Source organism: Tiliqua scincoides, chromosome 4 (assembly GCF_035046505.1).
Source record: "Tiliqua scincoides isolate rTilSci1 chromosome 4, rTilSci1.hap2, whole genome shotgun sequence".
Lineage (NCBI taxonomy): Eukaryota > Metazoa > Chordata > Lepidosauria > Squamata > Scincidae > Tiliqua > Tiliqua scincoides.
The window spans coordinates 18,948,997-18,969,378 of NC_089824.1; the positions used below are offsets into that span (position 1 = coordinate 18,948,997).

At 43.7% G+C, this 20,382-nt stretch overlaps 1 protein-coding gene across 1 annotated transcript in view; it reads left to right on the forward strand.

The window, feature by feature from the left end:
- CSMD3 (CUB and Sushi multiple domains 3) overlaps window positions 1-20,382 on the forward strand; it is a 710,986-nt gene that overhangs the window by 124,902 nt on the left and 565,702 nt on the right. The window contains exon 3 of the mRNA XM_066624387.1: window positions 12,672-12,894. Coding sequence (XP_066480484.1) covers window positions 12,672-12,894 — 223 coding nt within the window. The remainder of the gene's footprint in view (window positions 1-12,671; window positions 12,895-20,382) is intronic.

Consider the following 20,382-nt stretch of genomic DNA (forward strand, 5'->3'; position numbering starts at 1 on the left):
AACTTACTAGTGCTGGGACACTTGTGAAGACTGTGGTTACCCAGCTGCCTCTACTAACTATTGCAGTGGCAGTCAAGTTGCACTCTATGTTGCATTACATTTTACAACTGCCATAAACTGCACTGCACTACCAGAATGCAAATTCCAGTGGACGCATAGGATTGAGCCATAAGGCTGCAATCCTATACATGCTCTCCTGGAAGTAAATCCTACTGAACAGCATGTGACTTATAGGATCTTAGAGTTGGAAGGGACCTAAAATGTCATTTGTCCAACCCCCTGACTGTAGCAGGAAATCCTCGTAGAGGATATTCAGGGGTGCCTGTCTAGCCTCGACTTGAAGACCTCCAGTGAGTGAGAGTCCACCCCTCGCTTTGCAATCTGTTCCACTTCCAAATCGCCCTGACTATTAGGAATTTTTTCCTGCTGTCCTGTTGAAATCTCTTCTCTTGCAGTTTGTACCCGCTGGAGGTAGTTCCATTTTCAGAGGTGGTTAAGAACAAACTTGTTCCTCCTTCCATCTGACAGCCCTTCAGGAATTTGAAGTGCAAGATCATATCCCTTCTTTGCTTTCTCTTCTCCCCTCTTAGCGTTCTCTTCTCCAGGCTGAACATACCAAGTTCCCTCAACCTTTTCTTGTAGGCCTTGTTCTTCAGCCCCCTGATAATCCTCATCGCTCCCCGCTCCAGTTTGGCTGCATATTTCTTAAAGTGAGGTGCCCAGAATTGTACACTGTACTCCTGGTGAGGTCTCACCAGTGCAGAGTAAAGCAGAACCACAGCTTCTTGTGACTTGATCCACCTTCTTGGGTTCATGTAGACTTGCACGAGCTATAGAGTAGACCCAGTGGTCTGGCAGACACTTACCCAGGGGCAAGGGGACAAATGTTCCCTTACCTGGATAGGGGGGCAAAACTCCCCCATGGGATACAACTAACGCTGCTGCATTGACAAGCAGGGAGTGTGGATAGGACTGTATCTTTGTTATTGTGGAATATTGTGGTCTGGTGCTCACTTGATCAGATTCATGAAGTAGACAATGACAGCATCCATTTCACAGCTAGCGGCTGAGGGAAGTAATTTCCACACCATGGTCCCAATCTGGCTCTATGGCCACCACAGCTACTATTTACAAAAGAGAATGATGCCACAGGATGTGGTGCTGGTGCCACAGGATGTGGTGCTGGCGTCTAGCCTAGACGCCTTTAAAAGGGGATTGGACAAGTTTCTGGAAGAAAAATCCATTATGGGGTACAAGCCATGATGTGTATGCGCAACCTCCTGATTTTAGGAATGGGTTAAGTCAGAATGCCAGATGTAGGGGAGGGCACCAGGATGAGGTCTCTTGTTATCTGGTGTGCTCCCTGGGGCATTTGGTGGGCCGCTGTGAGATACAGGAAGCTGGACTAGATGGGCCTATGGCCTGATCCAGTGGGGCTGTTCTTATGTTCTTATGTAATGAGAGAAGGGCATATGGTTTTAAATCTTGTCACGTCTGGCCCAGAGCACCAGAGTTCTTAGGTTGTGTAAACCAAAACCTGCCTAAGTTTTTTGTTTTTTTTTAATAGGGGTGTGTTGATAGCCTCCAGGAATATGATTCCTTTTATATGATTGCTGGCAGTGGGGAACAAGGGACACGTAGTCTGCAGAATAACTCTTTGTGCTGAGATCTTACCTGTCCTCTTGGACACAAATTTGGTTGCTTTTGACTAGAACCTCAAGTCGTAACTTCTCTATTTTCACCGGAGCTTTCTACTACTGAGAGCCTGAAGCTCTTTCTAATCTTCTTGAAGCTCACTTCAAACCACCCCTGCTATTTGTTTGATCATAGATGGCTTATACTCGAGTACTTACTGGAATATATTTTTTGTCTTTTGCTGCTAGTTTAATCCGGTTGCTGCTTTCCTTCTTTGAGATCATGTAAATCTGTGATGCTTTGGAGGGTACAGGCTGCCTCTTTTCCTTTTTTTTTTTTTTTTTAAAGTACCTTTGGGCCCAATCCTATCCGCATTTCCTGCCGTGCCAACTGCATTCTGTGGTGGTGGGGCATACATGGAGGTCTCCGCAAGGTAAGGGAACAGTTGTTGTCTTTGTTCCCTTACCTCAGGGATGCCTTGTAGCTGCATTGGCACAGGAAAGTTGGACAGAATTGGGACCTTTTGTTCACTTCTCTGCAAAATCCTATCGCACAGAAGCTGTCTGTTACTGCATTTGGATTCCAGATAACCCAACTTGATGTATTTTGGTGGGTGTTTTATCTTCTGTAACTGTGTTTCTCTGTAAATCTCATTAAAGATTTACAGGCCAGAGTCTAATGAAGCAGTTATATAACATCAAGCAAAAGGGTTGCTCTGCATGTCACCAAACTTGATCCAGCATTACACTTGTTGTTCAGGTTCTAAAGAATAGTGGGTGTAAACCCCCCCCCCCCAAAAAAAAAGAGTACTTAAGGTTTTGGCAGAGGTACTCTGTTAAAATTGTATATAGTGGGACCTTGGTATCCACTAGTATCAATGGTAAATCATATCCGTGGGTGCTGGATCCGCAGATACTGGGGGCGCACCTGCACATTCTTGTTCAAGCTACTATGGCTACATTTTCACAAGTCTCAAAGCAAAGTCAACAAATGCTGTATGAAACATTGCTCTCATGGCACCACCTCCTTGATCTACGGATGTCTTCTCATCTTTAACTTTTTGACGTATCATCATGAACTCTATTTCTACATATCTGACCACAGAACTAGAAACGGAATTCCAAAGTAGGACATGTAGATCTTTCACTTGGTATCTGATTTTTCTCCTCTGACACCACACTCCAGTGACTCCTTGAGGTGCATCTCTTTCATTTTTTCTTAACTAATCCATTCCTGCTTAGCATTATGTCAACATATGTGCTAGCAGCAGCAAGCCAACAACAGTCCACCCCCTTCTGTAATTTTGACTTATTTTTCCTTTTTGCTATAAATAATGGGTTAGAAATGATGTCACAATATTTATTAGCAAATTCCTGGAATATTAGTGCTTGTAGGAAGGAAGTACACTGAATCCATCTAACAGCACATGGACAGGGTAATGTTTGAGGATCAAATGCCAAGAAGTACAAAGGTGAAATGAAATGGCTGTAACTCTGTTCTCATGACATCCAGAATGAGTGAATGATGCACTATCAGCCCAGTCCTGAGCTGTCTGGCACATGGGGCTGCAGCGGCACTGAAAATGGCTGCCGCTGCATCCTGTGCACTCCAGGTAGCTGTTGCTTCTTCCTCGGGAAAAGGGGACTTTTGTCTCCTTTCCCAGGTAAACTGAGTGGCCCTGCAGTGGGGATACTCGATTCTACGACATCCCGAAAGTCATTGTAGAATTCAGAGCCTCTGTGTCAGGTGGCCAGCCTGACATGGAGGCCCTGAATCTAGTGGAGCAAAGCTCCACCGGTTCCACCTCCCCCCAGCACACCTCCTTCTTTCCCTCTCCTCCCACCCCAGAATGCCTCTTCCCCATGCCCCCACCTACCTCTTCACTGTTTGGCAGTCCCTGCAACTGCTGAGCAGCAGAGCACCAGTGCTAGGGCCCACAAACATGCTTTATGACAAACATGCTTTGTGGCTCACAGCAGTGAGCCAGTGCACAAAGACTAGGATTGGGCCCTATGTCATTCAGTGGATATTTGCATAGGATAGGATAGGATAGGATAGGATAGGATAGGATGGGCAGGAGGTCTGGTCTAGAGGGTAGAGTCTCCGTTTGCCTGAAGATAACAGCTGAAGGTCGCCAGTTCGAGGCCACCGGCACCGTGAACGGTGAGACCTTGAAGCAGCTGACCAGCCAAGCTGAGTTTTTCCATCTGCTCTTTGGTTGCCCTTCAAGTGAGATATGAAGGATTGTCAGCTTGCATGGGAGGAAACTGGAGGCCAGAATGTGATACCAGATCATAAAAGGATCCATCTGAAATGTTGTAGTTCTTGAAAGACAGAACCTTTGTCAATTGTAAAAATCCCTACAGGGATTTAGAACAGCCTGCCTATGTAAACCGCCTTGAAATAAAGTCAGAGGAGAAATCTGAAGACCATGAAAGGCAGTAAGGTTGGGGTGGACCAAGGAAAGACCATTGGGGTGGTGGTGGACAGGTCGATGAAAGTGTCGATCCAATGTGCGGCGGCAGTGAAGGCCAATTCTATGCTTGGGATCATTAGGAAGGGTACTGAGAACAAAACGGCTAGTATTATAATGCCGTTGTACAAATCTATGGTAAGGCCACACCTGGAGTATTGTGTCCAGTTCTGGTCGCCGCATCTCAAAAAAGACATAGTGGAAATGGAAAAGGTGCAAAAGAGAGCGACTAAGATGATTACGGGGCTGGGGCACCTTCCTTATGAGGAAAGGCTACGGCGTTTGGGCCTCTTCAGCCTAGAAAAGAGACGCTTGAGGGGGGACATGATTGAGACATACAAAATAATGCAGGGAATGGACAGAGTGGATAGGGAGATGCTCTTTACACTCTCACATAATACCAGAACCAGAGGACATCCACTAAAATTGAGTGTTGGGCGGGTTAGGACAGACAAAAGAAAATATTTCTTTACTCAGCGTGTGGTCGGTCTGTGGAACTCCTTGCCACAGGATGTGGTGCTGGCGTCTAGCCTAGATGCCTTTAAAAGGGGATTGGACAAGTTTCTGGAGGAAAAATCCATTATGGGGTACAAGCCATGATGTGTATGCGCAACCTCCTGATTTTAGAAATGGGTTATGTCAGAATGCCAGATGTAGGGGAGGGCACCAGGATGAGGTCTCTTGTTATCTGGTGTGCTCCCTGGGGCATTTGGTGGGCCGCTGTGAGATACAGGAAGCTGGACTAGATGGGCCTATGGCCTGATCCAGTGGGGCTGTTCTTATGTTCTTATGGTATACAAATACCTGTATTATTATTATTTCTGCCTACAATTTGGACATTTTGTTTTCAAGGGTTTTAAATTGCATTGTGAGAATGCTGTGCACATGCAGTTCTCTGCATGTATCCATCACATAGACATTAAACTGAATGCACATCAGTTAGGGAAGGAGTCTATTAGTACCTGTATGAACTTTTTGCGCTTTGAAAGTATTATGCGTGATTCTGCTTCCAGGTTTATATAAGCCCTTTAGAGTCAATCAGCATATGGGCAGTTGGAATGGGTCCAAAGTTAAGTGGTAGAGACACACTTTGCATGTGGAAAATCCCAGACTCGATCCCTTGCATCTCTGGATAGGGCTAGGAAAGAGCCCCAGCCTGAACCCCTGGAGAGCTACTGCCAGTCAGTTTACTGAGCTGGAAAAGCCCCCCCCCCCCCAACACGCACCAAAATATAATATGACATGATTTCCCCCCTATCTGTGATGGTCAACACTTAAGATGCGTAGGGACAATATCCTCCCCACGGTTCAGACCACTTGTGATTTTTCCTCAAGAACAGCAGTTCTTCAGGTTATGATACATATTTTAAAAAATAACTATAACAAACATTCCTGCAATTCATTGCTTTCCTTTGCAACTCAAACTTGAATATATCAAAGAGAGTTATATGCCTAATAAAGGTTTGTTGTTGTTGTTATATCAAAGAGCAAATATTTGATCCTACTTGTCCCCACTAATGAAATCTATCTCCCCCCTCCCCCACTGAAACTTGAAACTGCTAAAAGCAGGTGTGCCTGCCTGCACAAGCTCTGATAGGCTTCTTTGGCAAAGCTTAGAGAACTGAGACCTATAAAGCAAGAAAAACCTAGAAATTGGTGTTAAAGCACCCCACGTTAGTCTAAAAATAGAAGGTTCTAAACTGCTTTCAGAATGGATTATGCAAACCAAATGAATTTACATATCATTGTTCAGCTTGCCTGCTCTGTTTTAGTTGCCTCTGCAGAATGTTGTTTTTTTTTTTTTTTTTCCCCTATTGCTTTACTTTCTCTTGCACTGTAATAAAAACAAAACTTGGAATTCTCTGCATCTGGAAAGCTATCATGCCAGGCACAAGGATTCTAGTCATGTGTTCTAGAATCGATACCTTTCCACCTATATTGTTTGTTTGTTTATAGGAGAGGACTATGCAATTTCAAGTCCATGCCTGTTTTCAGAAGTGGCAAAGTGCCAGGATGACTATACCATATTTTTGTTTGTTTCCTAAATACATAGATTGGCTCACAGCATCCAACTAGTGCAAGACCAGAATCTTCAATGGGTCATGATGCGTGGGGTGTTTTCTGTGTGGACTACTGAGGCAGGATACCTATATATTGTTGGAGGAAATTAAAAATAGTTTCCTCTTTGGGGGGAAGCAGAGTAGCATAAGGAGCGGACACTCCCTTTGGGTATCACCCCAGGGAACCTCCCTCACTCAGCTGACTGCTTACTAATAAAAAAAAAGACAAAGAGGCAATGGCTTGTTAAGGTTGCAAAAAGAAGTAGTTATTTACTTACAGTTCCATTGAGTGTATATTTACAGCGTCTGATTAGGATCAGAGGTTCAGCTATTACTTAGAGATAGCAAAGCCCTGGAGCTGCCTCGCCCTGCATGCCTTGTGTTCAAGATGGCCTGAACATCAGAGCCCTGGTGTGCACATCTTAACAGGTCAGTGGTCAGAGGACAAGAGGAAGTGCTCAGAGGAGAAGGGAAGGATAAAGGGTTAGGGCCACACCCCACAAGGATCACAGAGATAACAGGTAGAAGGGTCAGAGTCACTGGGTCATAGCTTGACCCCTTCTGGACAGCAGTTGCACTAACTTCAACATATATGTTCTGAGAGGACCAGTGTTAGCAATGCTGTGATCTAAATGTGCCAGAGACATTTACCCCATTCCATGCACCCCATTATTTGAGTGACAACCTCCTTTTAAGGGTTAATGTACAGGCATAGGTGTGCAGTGACTACACATAGATATAAATCTTATATTTTGCCATGGCACAAGTAGGCCAGGCAAGATGGGGGGAGTGGACTGTTGCTCTGTGCTAAGCTCTGTGGGTGATTTTTGACTTATATCACCTCTGATATTGTTGGAACATTGCTTCAGTGTCAGGGGTAGGACCATGTCTAAGGAGCCATTCTATTTGCTCCTCTTCCTCATCACATTCATATCACCACTCTATCTGAACCATGTGTCAACAGCTCAGTTACACTGGCATAGCCATTTTCAGCATTCAAAAAGTGCATAAGGTTAGCCAGCAAAATATTCCCCCATGCACATTTATTATCCACTTTTTGAATGACTGGAAAGAACTCCTGTCTGGAGCAAAAAGATCAAAAAAAGCATGCTTGGGTAAAAGGGGCAAGGGCTGCTCTGTACTTGGGCATTTAAATGCTAGCAGTTATTTGATATTTTTCTAGTACTATTGGGAATTTGTGTCATGGCTTCCTTGTAAGCTAGACAGCAGGGAGCCATCTAAAATTGATCTCTAGTTTGTGTCCACCACACTTTTCTTTAATTCTGCCCAGTACCTTATAAAAGATTGCTGAAGTGTGAGAGAGGCAGGGGTTCATCTGAAAGACCAACACAGCTGCCTAAAGTTTATCATAGAACAGATACAGTACATTCTTCTTCCTGTGTCTTAGATGTTGGAAAGTCAGAAGAGTTTAAAGTGGTTTGTTGTACTGTAGTAGCATTCAAGGTTTAACCGGGTTTGTCCCTGTGTGTGTTTGAAGTCCATCTGGCTTTCTCAGTGGAAAGCGGTAAATAAAAAACACAAGAGACAAAGATCTCTTTGACCTTTGAAGTCCTTCAACTTCCTGGTAAAAAAAACAATGGAGTCCACTTGTCCCAAAATCAGAGAATTCTCTCAAAGACCCTGAGGCACAGCACACGTAAATTATTCAATATTATTCTTCATAAGTAATTTAAACTTCATTCTGAGAAGCGATATCTGAACCAAATGTATCCCAAAGGCTTTTATAGAGTTAACTAATGCAGCCAGAGTTAAATAATAAATAACAACAGATAATTTTTCAGATGGGATTTAAAAGGGGATTTGCAGATGAGACAAAGGGAGGGGCCAGAGTGGCAAAATAAGACGTGAGGGCCAGCCCAAGACCTCCTGATGCCAGAAATGGTTTGCTTCCCCTACCTGATGATGTACCAGTTGCCCAACACACTCTCTAATGTGATAGCTCATCGCTCTTCTCCCCTTCCACTTCCCCTCTTCCTTTTTCCCAATCCAAGGAGTGGTCCGAGAGGAAGACGTAGTGGAGGCAAGACAGAACCTACCAACAACTTGTATCAATCAGCCGCCTGACATGACTGCTTCAGTTGGCCTTATGGACAGACCTGGCCTGCATGCCATACATACATACCTGATGGTTAGGCCCTTGGGTATCCACAGGTCCTGTGTTTGTCAAGAAAAGGCACTGAAAAGCACGGCTGTTCCGCAGCAAAGGTTCTTTCCCAATTGTGTGGCGGAATCCTTGCTATATTCAACAATACATTCTGCAGACAAATGACGAACATGTGGTTGCTTGGACACATGACCATTGGTAGCATCAGTGCTGTGACCAGCCAGTATGCTCCAGCCTTCATGTGCTTCATATACATATGGGGCCCGAATCACTTTATCTTGCTCTTGAGACAGAAGCAATTGCAAGGGCAGGCACTGGACCAGATTCTCAATAGTCCCAGGCACACAAAGTAGACTTCTGCTTTCCAATCTGTATTTTGTTACTGGTCAGTATGCTAGCCCAGGGTGGACAGACTTTGGGCTTGCAGGAATAACAACAACAACAACAACAACAACAACAACAGTATTTATATACCGCTTTTCAACAAAAAGTTCCCAAAGCAGTTTACAGAAAAAAAAAAATCAAATAACTAATGGCTCCCTGACCCGAAAGGGCTCACAATCTAAAAATATGCAAAAGGACATACTTTTGCACACTGCAGGACATACTTTCTTTTTTCCCTAAAACTGCTCAGAGCCAGGTGCAAAATAGTGTTGTTGGGTGGGACCAATTAGCTGCTGCAATATATGTGGTACGTCTGGGGTGGATCTACTATGAAACGGAAGTGTGCAAGATCCCTCATAGGAGATAGGGTATGGTGTCAACAGAGGCCCCCTTGCTCTGGCAGGCAAGCATAGGATTATTCCCAGGGCTCTGACTAGTAGTGGGTATGTTGCACAGCTGCAACCACTAGAGGCAACTCGGTCATTAAGCTGCACCTGATGAAGGGAGAATTTGGTGGATAGGAGGAGGAACGCTTGGAGTAAGGAAACTGAACTGATGGATTACTGGACTGAGGAACTATTAATGGCTGATGGACTAACTGACTAAAGGACAGATGGGTGAATGGACTTTGGAGATTGCTGGAGACACTGGAGCTTGGTGTGTGGCTGCCATACCCAAGACCTGCTGAGGACCAAGGTGTTACTGTAATGGCTGGAGAAGCTGCTGTCAGGAGAGGGGAGGAAGGAGGACCTCTGCAGGTTGAACAGGCAAGCTACTCTGGTGGTGGGGTCTAGCAGTGCTGCAGTGCAGACCTGGGGCCATTGTTGGGGAGGAACACAGGGGAGCTAATGAACTTAAAGTGGGCATAGGTTCTCTAAGCAAAGCTCTGACCAGGAATTTGGCAAAACAGCCCCTAATCCTAGAAGGGTCCTAGAAACAACTTTAGTCCATTGCTTAAAAAAATGGATCTACTGTATGACAGTTCAAGCTTCAGGGTCCCCAAAATGTAGGTTCACTAATGTGCTATATACTAGGATGATCTGCATATCAACTGGGAGTTAAACAATTGGGAGTTAGAAACACTTGCTGATCAAGCAGAGGCTTAACAAGCACCTGTTGGAGATTTCCTGCCTAAGGCAGGGGGTTGGACTAGATGACCTATGAGACCCCTTATAAATCTATGATTCTAGTGCAAATCATCTGTAGAAGTGCCAGTAGATTATCTTCTTGCCCTTTTCCCCCTGCAGTTTTTATTCACTACTGTTGGAGCCCTGAGCAACATGTTATCACATGACAAGTGCCCACTTCTGCTTATTACAACAACTTTCCCTCTCTAGGGGGAAGGTTGGGGTTTGAAGCATTGACTGCTAGTCTCCCCTGCCTCTCCCACTGCCAAGGGTTAGGGTAGCTGTAACAATGACAGCATAAAGAAAAAGCCTGATATTTAGCTAAGTAAGAGTCTTTTCCCTAGGTTTTTAATGAACTGGTTTTTTGAATTAGTTTTATGTCCTGCCATTCTGTCTACAGAATTCTGTCTACAGAATGGCATAACTATTTTAAATAAATGTTTGGAGAGTTATCACTTGTTGCCTTGCAGCTGAATTTGCAAAGTGCTGTTGAAAAAAAAATACTGTTCTCAAGAGAATGTGATATGATATGGAAAGTGTCTTGTAGTGTTTCATACATGCAGAACACTAAGTGGATGCCTATTCCATTACCAAATACTTAACATCATTCTCTAAGACATGCAGTCAAGGGAGAGGGGGAAAAAATCTACTTTCCTTATCCTAAGGACTAGCCATTGCTTATCTTGACTGCTGCACTGCAGGAAGAAAAGGGCAATCTCTTTGGCAATCAGGTCTCAAACTGTTTAGAGTTGTACAGCTATCTAACACTTTGAGAAAACCTATTAGCATCCTGTGTTCACAAGTGTAACATGCTCCACTTTCCAGATGGAAAACTTGGCTTAGCAACTAGGTCGCAGCATTCTGCTCTAACTTGAGGTTTTGGAATGGACAAGGCGGAAGCCCCAGTGGAACTCATCATATCAGTGCAACTTAAATGAAGCAGTTTTTATAATGTTAGTATCATAAAGAGGAAAAAAAAAAACAAAACCAGATTGTGTACTCTTCAAAAATGCAGATGGAGAGACACTGTTGGCAGTCAGAATTTGAATTTCACAGGCAAGTGAAATCTTTATAATGTGACACTGTGAGCCTAAAAACATTGACTTGAACATGTTCCATATTCTAGGAAATATAGTACTTCGTATTAATTAAGGGCTACAACTGAGAAGTCCCTTTGATTTAAATTCCTATGTAGGATTGAAATGCCGGAAAGTTATACACTGCAGTTAGAGAAATACATGACTGACTAGGAGCAGAATATTCAGTTGATCTTCTGTGGCAACTAAGAATATGTTTTGGCAAGTAAAGTGTGAATGATAAAAGAACACGGAGACCAGGTTTTGTAAGAATTAGGGTGCCCTCTAGCATACAGCTCACAAACAGGGCTATTCACAAGTTATGTTAGTGCTTTTTAGGGCCCAATCCTATCCAACTTTCCAGCCCTGAGGCAAGTAAACAAATGTTGCCTTTCCCTTGTGGAGGCCTCCATAACTATGCTCCCACCCTGGGATGCAGGTCAAACCCCATTGGCGCAGCTACACCAGGACTGGAAAGTTGAATAGGAATTGGCCTTTAGTCATTTGTCCCCTGGGGAGAAGAATGCACCAGGGCTTTCTGGAAGGCACACTGACTACTTATGTGCTTAGTCCTGCCCCTGCTCTCCCTATGCTCTGCATTTGTCTGCAGTGAAAAAATACGGAGCATGGGACACTCTGGAACATTCCAGTGTGGCGTTCCCAGGCACAAATGGTTCCCATGTTCACTTTTTGTCATTGAAGAGAGATGTTGATCATAGGGAGGATGGGATAGTGGTGGGATATGTACTTGCATCGTCAGAAGCCTGTGTGCATTTTAAAGGGAGATAAATGACGGAACAGGGATATTGTGTTGCAAAGAAATGTAGTTCACTCCCTCTGAATGTTCATGTACGGGGACCAGCCTCCTTCCTAGAGGGGAAATTTCTAGCCTCTCATTATTCCAGAGGTTTTCCCATTTCACATTTTAACTAAAAAGAATAGCCGGTTGTAAGGAGTGGCAGTTTAAATGTGACTCAAGTTCACAACAAACTGAGGAAACCGATTAGATTAGGGTAGGATGAACATAACTGATTTTTATTCCCTTTAACAGATATTGCTATAAAACATAATATCATTTGGTTGTGACTCATTCCTTTTCTTTTAAAAAAACAATATAAATCTTTGCGTGTGTGTCTGCTTGCCCACCCTCCTTCACACCCCAAGTGGTTTGTGTGGTAAAGTAAAGATTTGATTCAGATACTCTGTATCTGATTGGGTTAGGAGGTGGTAGGCATATTCTCCTTAAGTAGGCACAACTTGGAGCACAGCTACCCAGAAATCTGCAATAACGTGATTTATTCTCCAAACATCTGGTGGCTCCACCCTGCCACGTCTAGTCATGGAAGCGCTCTATGCAGCAGCAGGAATTATGATAGGGAACACTTCTGGTAGTGTGGCAATGCTGAGGCTGTTCCTCAATACAGGCTGTAGCCAAAAGGCAGCGCTACAAGTACGTTTGGCTGCACAAAAAGTACAAGCAAACACTTTTTGGAGGGTTGTGTGTGTTGTGAAATGTGGAACAGTAGATACTGGAACCCTGCAAGTGTATTGCATGCACTACAGTATACATATTGAAAATATGTGAATAATTACAGATCAGCAATCTTGTACACAGTTGTACATGTGTTGAACATAATGTGTGTATATAATTAAAACCAGTTTTCTATCCTATTCAGATGGTGTATCCTGTTACTGGTATCTGAATGAGAGACTTGGTTGCAGAAATTATTTAAATTGGATAGGTATTTGTTTGTATGTATTATTAATTCAATCTTCTTTTTTTCCCCCCAGGATTTATTTATACATGTGGTGGAACATTAAAAGGACTTAACGGCACTATAGAAAGCCCTGGCTTCCCATATGGATATCCAAATGGTGCAAATTGTACATGGGTAATAATTGCAGAAGAAAGGAACAGAATACAGATAATATTTCAGTCTTTTGCGCTAGAAGAAGAATATGATTATTTATCATTGTACGATGGGCATCCTCATCCATCAAACTTCAGAACAAGGTAAATAATGTTGCTTGCAAACAGTGCTGCAAAATTTACTTGAAATGTCTTTTCCAGCATGATGATATCTAGTTCTGATGTCTGGTAACATCAAAGTCAATTTTTCCCCCAGCTCTCTTGTTTAAACTGTTTTCAGTGTTAGGTGCCAAATTCAAATTACACCATGAGGTTAACCAAAACATAGCATTGCTTATTCACCTTGGGTTTGAAAATTGTTGTAATATTAGCCTTCATGCAAAGTTTAGAACTTGTACCCTCATACTGAACAAGCTTCATAGTTATATGTCCAAACTTTGTCTTGGTTGGCAACCTTCAGTCTCGAAAGACTATGGTATAACCCTACAGTACCCAGTATTCCTAAGCGGTCTCTCATCCAAGTACTAACCAGGCCTGACCCTGCTTAGCTTCCAAGATCAGATGAGATTGGGCATGTGCACGGCAACACTTTGTCTTACATAAGCATTATCGTCATTTCCATGCACAAGGTCCCACAATCAATCCCTGGAAAACCAATTAAAAGTATAATTTCTTGTAGAAATGATTTAGAAACAGCTTTGCCTGAAGAGGAGCTCTTGCCTTGGAGAGCTTCTGCTCGAGAGAGAATGGACAGTGATGCATATACTCTACTTATCTCTCATGCCCCTTTTGGGGAAAGATGCCTTTTTAAACATCTTGCTAGTCGGTGCACAAGTACACTAGAGTATAATAGTTTCCCTTCCAACTCCATAACTGCCTATCTAGATTATACACGTTGCTGAATGCAGATGATTTGCAATCATTTTATAATGAGTAAAATGTGAGGTTATTTATTGTCTTCGAAGCATTTTTAGCCTACCTTTCTTCTCTTGAAAAAGGAACATATAAATGAATATTTAAACAATAAAACTACAATAAAAACCAAATAGCGCACAACAAGACATACCTAGCAATAACAAACCTATAAAATCAATCGGAACAATTACACTGGAAGTTCCCTTCCTCTGAGGACGTCTGCAGCGGCTGCCACAAGGCCACAGGGTGCAGTGGTAGCCACTTTGGCCTCTCTGCACCTGGAAGTGGCACTGCCTTTAGGATAGGGCTGTCCATTGAGCTGTTTTTTGCTAGCCTCTTGAGCACCATTTTGATATGGTGAAAATGTGGAAAGGTGGCCCTCGCTTAAAAGTTCACAAAAGACAAAATTCAAAATTAAGTAAAAACTGATTTTACGACATCCCTGACGTAAATGGTCCATCGTGGCTTGGCACAATGACCATCTCGTGTCTCCTGCATACCTTGCAATACATCCAATCTGGCCAGCTCCCTTTTATCCCTTGTATACCATTTTGGGGAGGCTAGTCTCACAAGCTCTGATGGGCTAGTTTAGAATTAAGGAACATTCAAATCTCCCACTCCCAAGTAAGGTGTTTGGACTGGATCAATGAATAAGTGTGAGCTAAACCCAGGAGTGATCTTGGAAGGCTTTGGTCAATGTTATTGTTCTCTGGGGAAGCCAGGCAGTCATGGAAATTCAAATATACAATTGGGGGGGGGGGAGATACTTCTGGGAACGGTGTAGAGTTCTGAACAGAATGGAGGATCTGACAAGCTGATTCCTAAGTCAGACTCCTTGTACACAAAATGTTGTCATTTAGGGGAGAAAATGGGATTTTCCTTAGGAGAGGGGTGATTGCTTGTGGCACTCATATTATCTGGTGGAAATATTCATGTACACAGTTCTGTGTAAAGTACGGAATTCTTTCCTTCTCTGAAAATCACTTCAGTTTGCAACTAAATGAGACAATAACTCAAAAGGACAAACTCAAGGAAGCAGAAAACATATATACAAATTCATAATGTTGCTTATGCACATCTCATAAGCACATCTGCATAAGCTGTATGCAAACTGTATCTTTTTATATCTTTTGCAACAATAGGATAAAAGGAGAGAGAATTGGTTTGTATTTTTTATTAAGGGTGTGATATCCATGACCAGGGCCCACCCCTCCTCCCCAGAGGGGGGCGAGGCTTCCTCCTGTGTGCCAAGGACCCTCTTGAACTTACTGTGTCAAGGAAGAAGACGTTGTATCTGGAAGAGAGGCTGAGATAGGTGGTTTAATTTGGTCAAGGATTTTACATTCATGAGGGGGGCCTTGTTATGTCATGACTTCTCATGCTCACAGTCTTTAGCTTGAATAGTGGCACTGTCACAGCAGCAGGGTAATACCTTCCCCCGGAGTTGCATGCATGTGCCCCATGGCTGGGGGGCCTCAGTGGTTGACTTGGTACAGCTGGCAGCCCCTTGGTACAGCTGGGGGGCTCCCCAATATGGGGGGGCAGGAGGTCTGACAACCTGACAAGGCTCCTGCACTCTCCAAGAAAACCCAGAATCTTCCCTTCCTAGAGCTAGGGGCCAGGCACCTCTGGTCAAGGCTTCTCTTACCCCTTCAGGGCTAGGTAAGGGCCACAGGACAGGCGAAGTGCTGCTTTTGCTTCCCTAAGCTGCCCTCCCTAACTAGGAGCCCAAGGAGGAGTGACCTCATCATATCCCTGCCAGGTTCCTTATGAAGCCAGCAGTCAGCCCCACCCTTTCCAGCCATGTGACCGGTCTGAGATCTCAGGCCCTACTCCCTGGGAGACCTCCTGCCTGGGGGATGGATCCAGATCATACTTGCTCTGCTCCCCTACTCCCGAGGAGGCCTGCATTGCCAGAGCAACAAAGGGCTAGAAGCTCAAACTAATACTTGGTTGGCTGATGAAGGTTCATGTGCGTTTTTCAACTTGACGCTAACGTTGAATTTACACATTCAATTTGAATATATTAAGTACACCATTGTTGGCAATGGCCTGCATTTGTAAAACTGGAGATGAGATTCTCATGTAACCTAGTGAAGACCCTAGTTCCTAGACTTGTGTATGGTTGTTTCTCTAGAGGAAGAAATTGCTAGCATTGATTATGGAATGTTCAGAATAAGGCCTTATATGTACATGCCTTAGAAGGATATGTCTTGTTAGAACTAGTTTGCATCCATCTGTTAATACACATAGACTAAGTATAAGAATAAGTATAGATTGAGTAATATTTGACCTATATACATGGTGTAAGTTGGCAAGTATAACAGCCCAATCCTATCTCTCACTGGTGTGCAGGATGCAGGGCTGCCAGTAAAAGTAAAAAGTTTACTTACCTTCCTTGCCACTGTCTGGTCCTATGGGGTTCCTCAGATCTGTGCCAGCAATTTGTTGGGGTAGATTTCAGGAACCTGATGGTTGGCAACCTTCAGTCTCGAAAGACTATGGTATAAGCCTAAAGCACCCAGTATTCCAGGCAGTCTCCCATCCAAGTACTAACCAGGCCTGACCCTGCGTAGCTTCTGAGATCAGACAAGATCAGGCATGTGCAGGGTAACCTGATGGGGGCATGTCAAACCCATGACAAAAAGTTGAATATGGTGAACACGAGTGCTGCCACAATCTGCCCCCAATCTCCATTCCTGTTTGACCTCTCTGCCAAAAGAAACCAGCCGGCATCCAGTCTGCATGATGCTATTGGTGGTACATGACCTTCTGGCCTTTGCACTGGCAGTGATACTCTGCAGACCAAAAGAGAAGCTGCCATGACTGCAGATCATAAACAAATTGCAAGAATAGGATTGGACAATAAGAATACTTATAGGAAAGCTGGGGTACCGGTGGTATCTCTGTATCCGCAAAAGATCCATTACCAGAACCCATGGCTACCAAAAACCATAGATGACAAAATCCATGGTTTTTTGAGCCCATCTGGGGTGCAGCCTCTCTGAAGCTCAGAAAACCTCTCAGACGCAACCGAAGCAATACTCCAGGCACATCTGGGAGGTTTGCAGGAGGGCGATCCAGAGGTGGATAAAGAGGCTCCACCTGTACTTTTGTATTTGTGTATTTATATATATTTAGACCCAAATCTTAACCAATTTTCCAGCGCTGGCATAGCTGTGCCAATGGGATGTGTGTTGCATCCTGCATTTGTTTGTTCCCTTACCTCGGAGCTGCATTGCTCTTATGTCAGTGCTGGAAAGTGGGTTAGAACTGCACCCTAAAGGTCTGCTTGGCTAAAAAGTCAGAGTTATAAGAAATGCAGCAATAAGAGTGATGGTGATTGTTATTTTCTTCTACTGTTGCCTGGGCTGAATGTGTAGCACCACACCACGTTGGTGTGCAGCGAGTGGTGTACAGGTGTGCTGTCGGGGTTTGGGGGAGGAACATATATTAGTAGAACCATTGGGGGATGTGATCTTCAGCTAGCAGTGCAGTGCGCCACACAACAGATGGTGTACCTTGACAAGTTTAGTGCCTTCTCAGTGTGATGAGATGAGAGAGGTTGAATTTGCTGGACAGAGTTCAGTGTGTACATTGGCCCCATTGTTCACTAGAATGTGAAGAGAGTGTTTCTCCTTCAGTGGCAATAGGCAAAAAAAATTCTGTGAACTTTAAAAAGTAGTTCTTTTTCCTCATATTTCTGTTATAGAAACAATCCTGTGACTCCTTGGAGAGCTAGAGTCAGGCACATAGTTGTGTACCTTTTCTTTAGAGACCTTCTTGATCCCTGTGAAGTTTCTTTTATAAGCAGAGGACTCTAGAGCCTGTAAGAGTCCTCAGGGGCACCCTTAAAAAAACCCCCAACGAATACAGCAGGGTCCAGGTAATTTGCTTCTGCCTGCATGGCTCCTTCTCTGTCTAAATTGACCAGCTGAGCAAAAGCCATCTGAAATGATTAGGTGCAAATTAAGGGCTCAACTTTTTTTGACACACTTTTGAACTACTGAGCATAGAATCATTGATTTTCTTCAAACTGCTTCGCACTGTGCTGTCACTTTGCCCACCACTTAGATGGAAGCAGATAGTACCAAAAAAAGACAAGATTTACTGTGGGAACTGAGAGTAGTAAGGAAGGATGCAAGAAAACACAACATAATCTTCCCAAATGAGTTGTCCTTTTTTTAACAATTCTTAAAATCAGTTTGACCTGCAGTATATTTTTACCTGATCAAGGACTGAATCTGAGATGTTTATATATATTTTGAACATATATAACTTGTCTTTGGATTGCATGATCCTTGGATTGAAATATTATATGTACTCTACACACGTACACACACACACACACACACACACAGAGTGCTGGTCTGATTTTAGTTAATTCAAGGGTTGGCTCAGGGGTTTTCTTGGGGATGGGACTGAGATTATACTGAGACATAGGCAACTACTGAAAAAGAATACAAGGGAAGCTCCAGTAAAGACTATGACGCAGAGAAAGGCCTACTTCCCAATCTGTACAAGAAGCCTCTGTATCCTTTCCTCATAAGACAATGTCCAGCATGGGGGTGATTAAAGTCACAAACCCTTTTCCACCTACTAAAACACTCAAATCTGTGACTCTAATGGCTGGCCAAATGAAGTATCTGTATACAAAGTTATAAGCTTGTGGTTATAGTTCCAAAAGTTCCTGACAGGAATCTTGGCAAGGAAACTAAAGGGACCACCTGGTCCTAGGGTCTGCTTCCTTCTGTCCTCCTTGAGTGCACTTGGTAACTTTCCCCACTGTTTTCATGAATTGGCTGGAAAACAATTGGATTAGGAACAGTTTTATATGTCCATTCTAGAACAACATTCTTTTTGCATGGAAAGAAGAAACCACACCCCACCATCCAGGCAGGCATATGTGTAGCAAGCCTATTTTCAGCACTGTTTCTCAATACAGCGGGCCCTCTTTATCCATAGGTTTGGCAATCATGGCTTTGACTTGGCGTGGATGCTGACCTGCACTGGAGGGTCTCACTTGACCTCCCAAACATGACTGGAAGTGCCTTCTTGTTGCGTCTAGGGAGATGTTCTGAAGTGCAGGGAGGCCACGCATAGGCCTCAGGCCTCAGAACAGGCCACGCACAGGCCTCAGAAAGCCTCCTGGAGGTATCCAGAAAGCACTTCTAGTTTTTGCCAAAGACCAGAAATGCCTTTTGGAGGCCTTCTGAGGCATGGAGAGGCTCCACATTACCTCCTCACTCCTCATAAGGCCCCTTGGAAGTTTGACAAAAAAAAAAAAAATGTCTCCCATTGAGAGGAACTTTGGTTTTTTGTCAAACCAAAGTGCCTTTCAGAAACCTCTGGGAGGCCTTCTGGGGTAGTGAGGTTTCCCCCACACCTCAGAACATCTCCAGGCATGACCGGAATTCATTTCCAGTCACATCCAAGATTCCCTGTGGCCCCCCCCCCCCATTTGAATATCAGTGGATTTTAGTACCAAAATATCCTGGAATGGATCCCCTGTAGACACCAAGGGCCAACTGTTTTTTTAGAACCGCTGCCTTTCACTAAACATGTTGCTAAAATATCCATAGCAGACCCCTTCACATATGTATCTCTCTGCATGATGGAGCGGACCAAGTTAAAGAAACCTAAAATATACAGATAGCACAGTCAATGGAAATCATGCATATGTGGGGAAAATGGATTCCCAGTCAACCAAAGGGGACCCACATTGAACCTAACAGGGTGGCAGTGAAGGGAAGGTCAAGACTGTTGCTTGTGACACGAGTGGAAAATAATGGGGCAGAGAACAGGATGGGAAGGACGATGGAGTTAGGCCAGGAAGCAGCATCACTGATTTCAATCCACATTCTCTGGTTCACTCAGACTTGCTTCAGCTATATACCTGGCGCAGGTCCAAGAAGACCCAGCGGGGCAGTGAAGGCTTACTTCAGGGCAAGGGAACAAATGTTCCCTTACCCTGAGGATGCCTTCATGGCCTAAAACTCCCCTGTGGGATGCGGCCTGAGCCCCATTGGAGCACCATGCGGGGAGCTAGGTTGGGTTGGGCTGCCCCTTGGTTTCATAGCTAAGAATTGTTGTCCCCACCATGACTAGGGTATTCTTTTCCTATTTTGACATCGTAAAGCATGTTCTTAGGCAAATTTCAACAGGGTTATCGGATAACATGAGATAGATTTATGGCTGCAGTAGCCTACAATTTTCTATTTATTATTTTTATGTCGGGAAGAGAACTCAAATATTCATAGGAAGAGAAAATATGCTTTAAGGGTAAATTGAGTTCTGAAATGACAATGAAGCCACAATTCTTGTACAAGTAAATTATAGGCAAATTTAAACTATTTTCTAATGGAAGAGTGGCTCATAAAAAAAAAAAATTAGATCATTAGAGAGAACTTTATCAACTAAAGAGTATAAATATGGTCCTGCTTGCTATTAATGAGAAAGTGTGTTTACAGTTCACTGCATAGTCTTCTTTGCATGGAAAGTTGCAATTTATCAGTAGCACTTATTCCACTTATAATATTGCCTTACGTCTTGTCGATGTCTTGTTTCCACCTCATTAATTTTCATGATGAAATTGTTCTTGCTCTGAAGAGCCATTCTTCCCAGTGTCTTTATGAGGTCCTTGATCTTTCAGGGCCAATACACACGTGTAGACATTTAACACCATTGGGAGTTCCATGATGCTGCAGATTGCAGGAC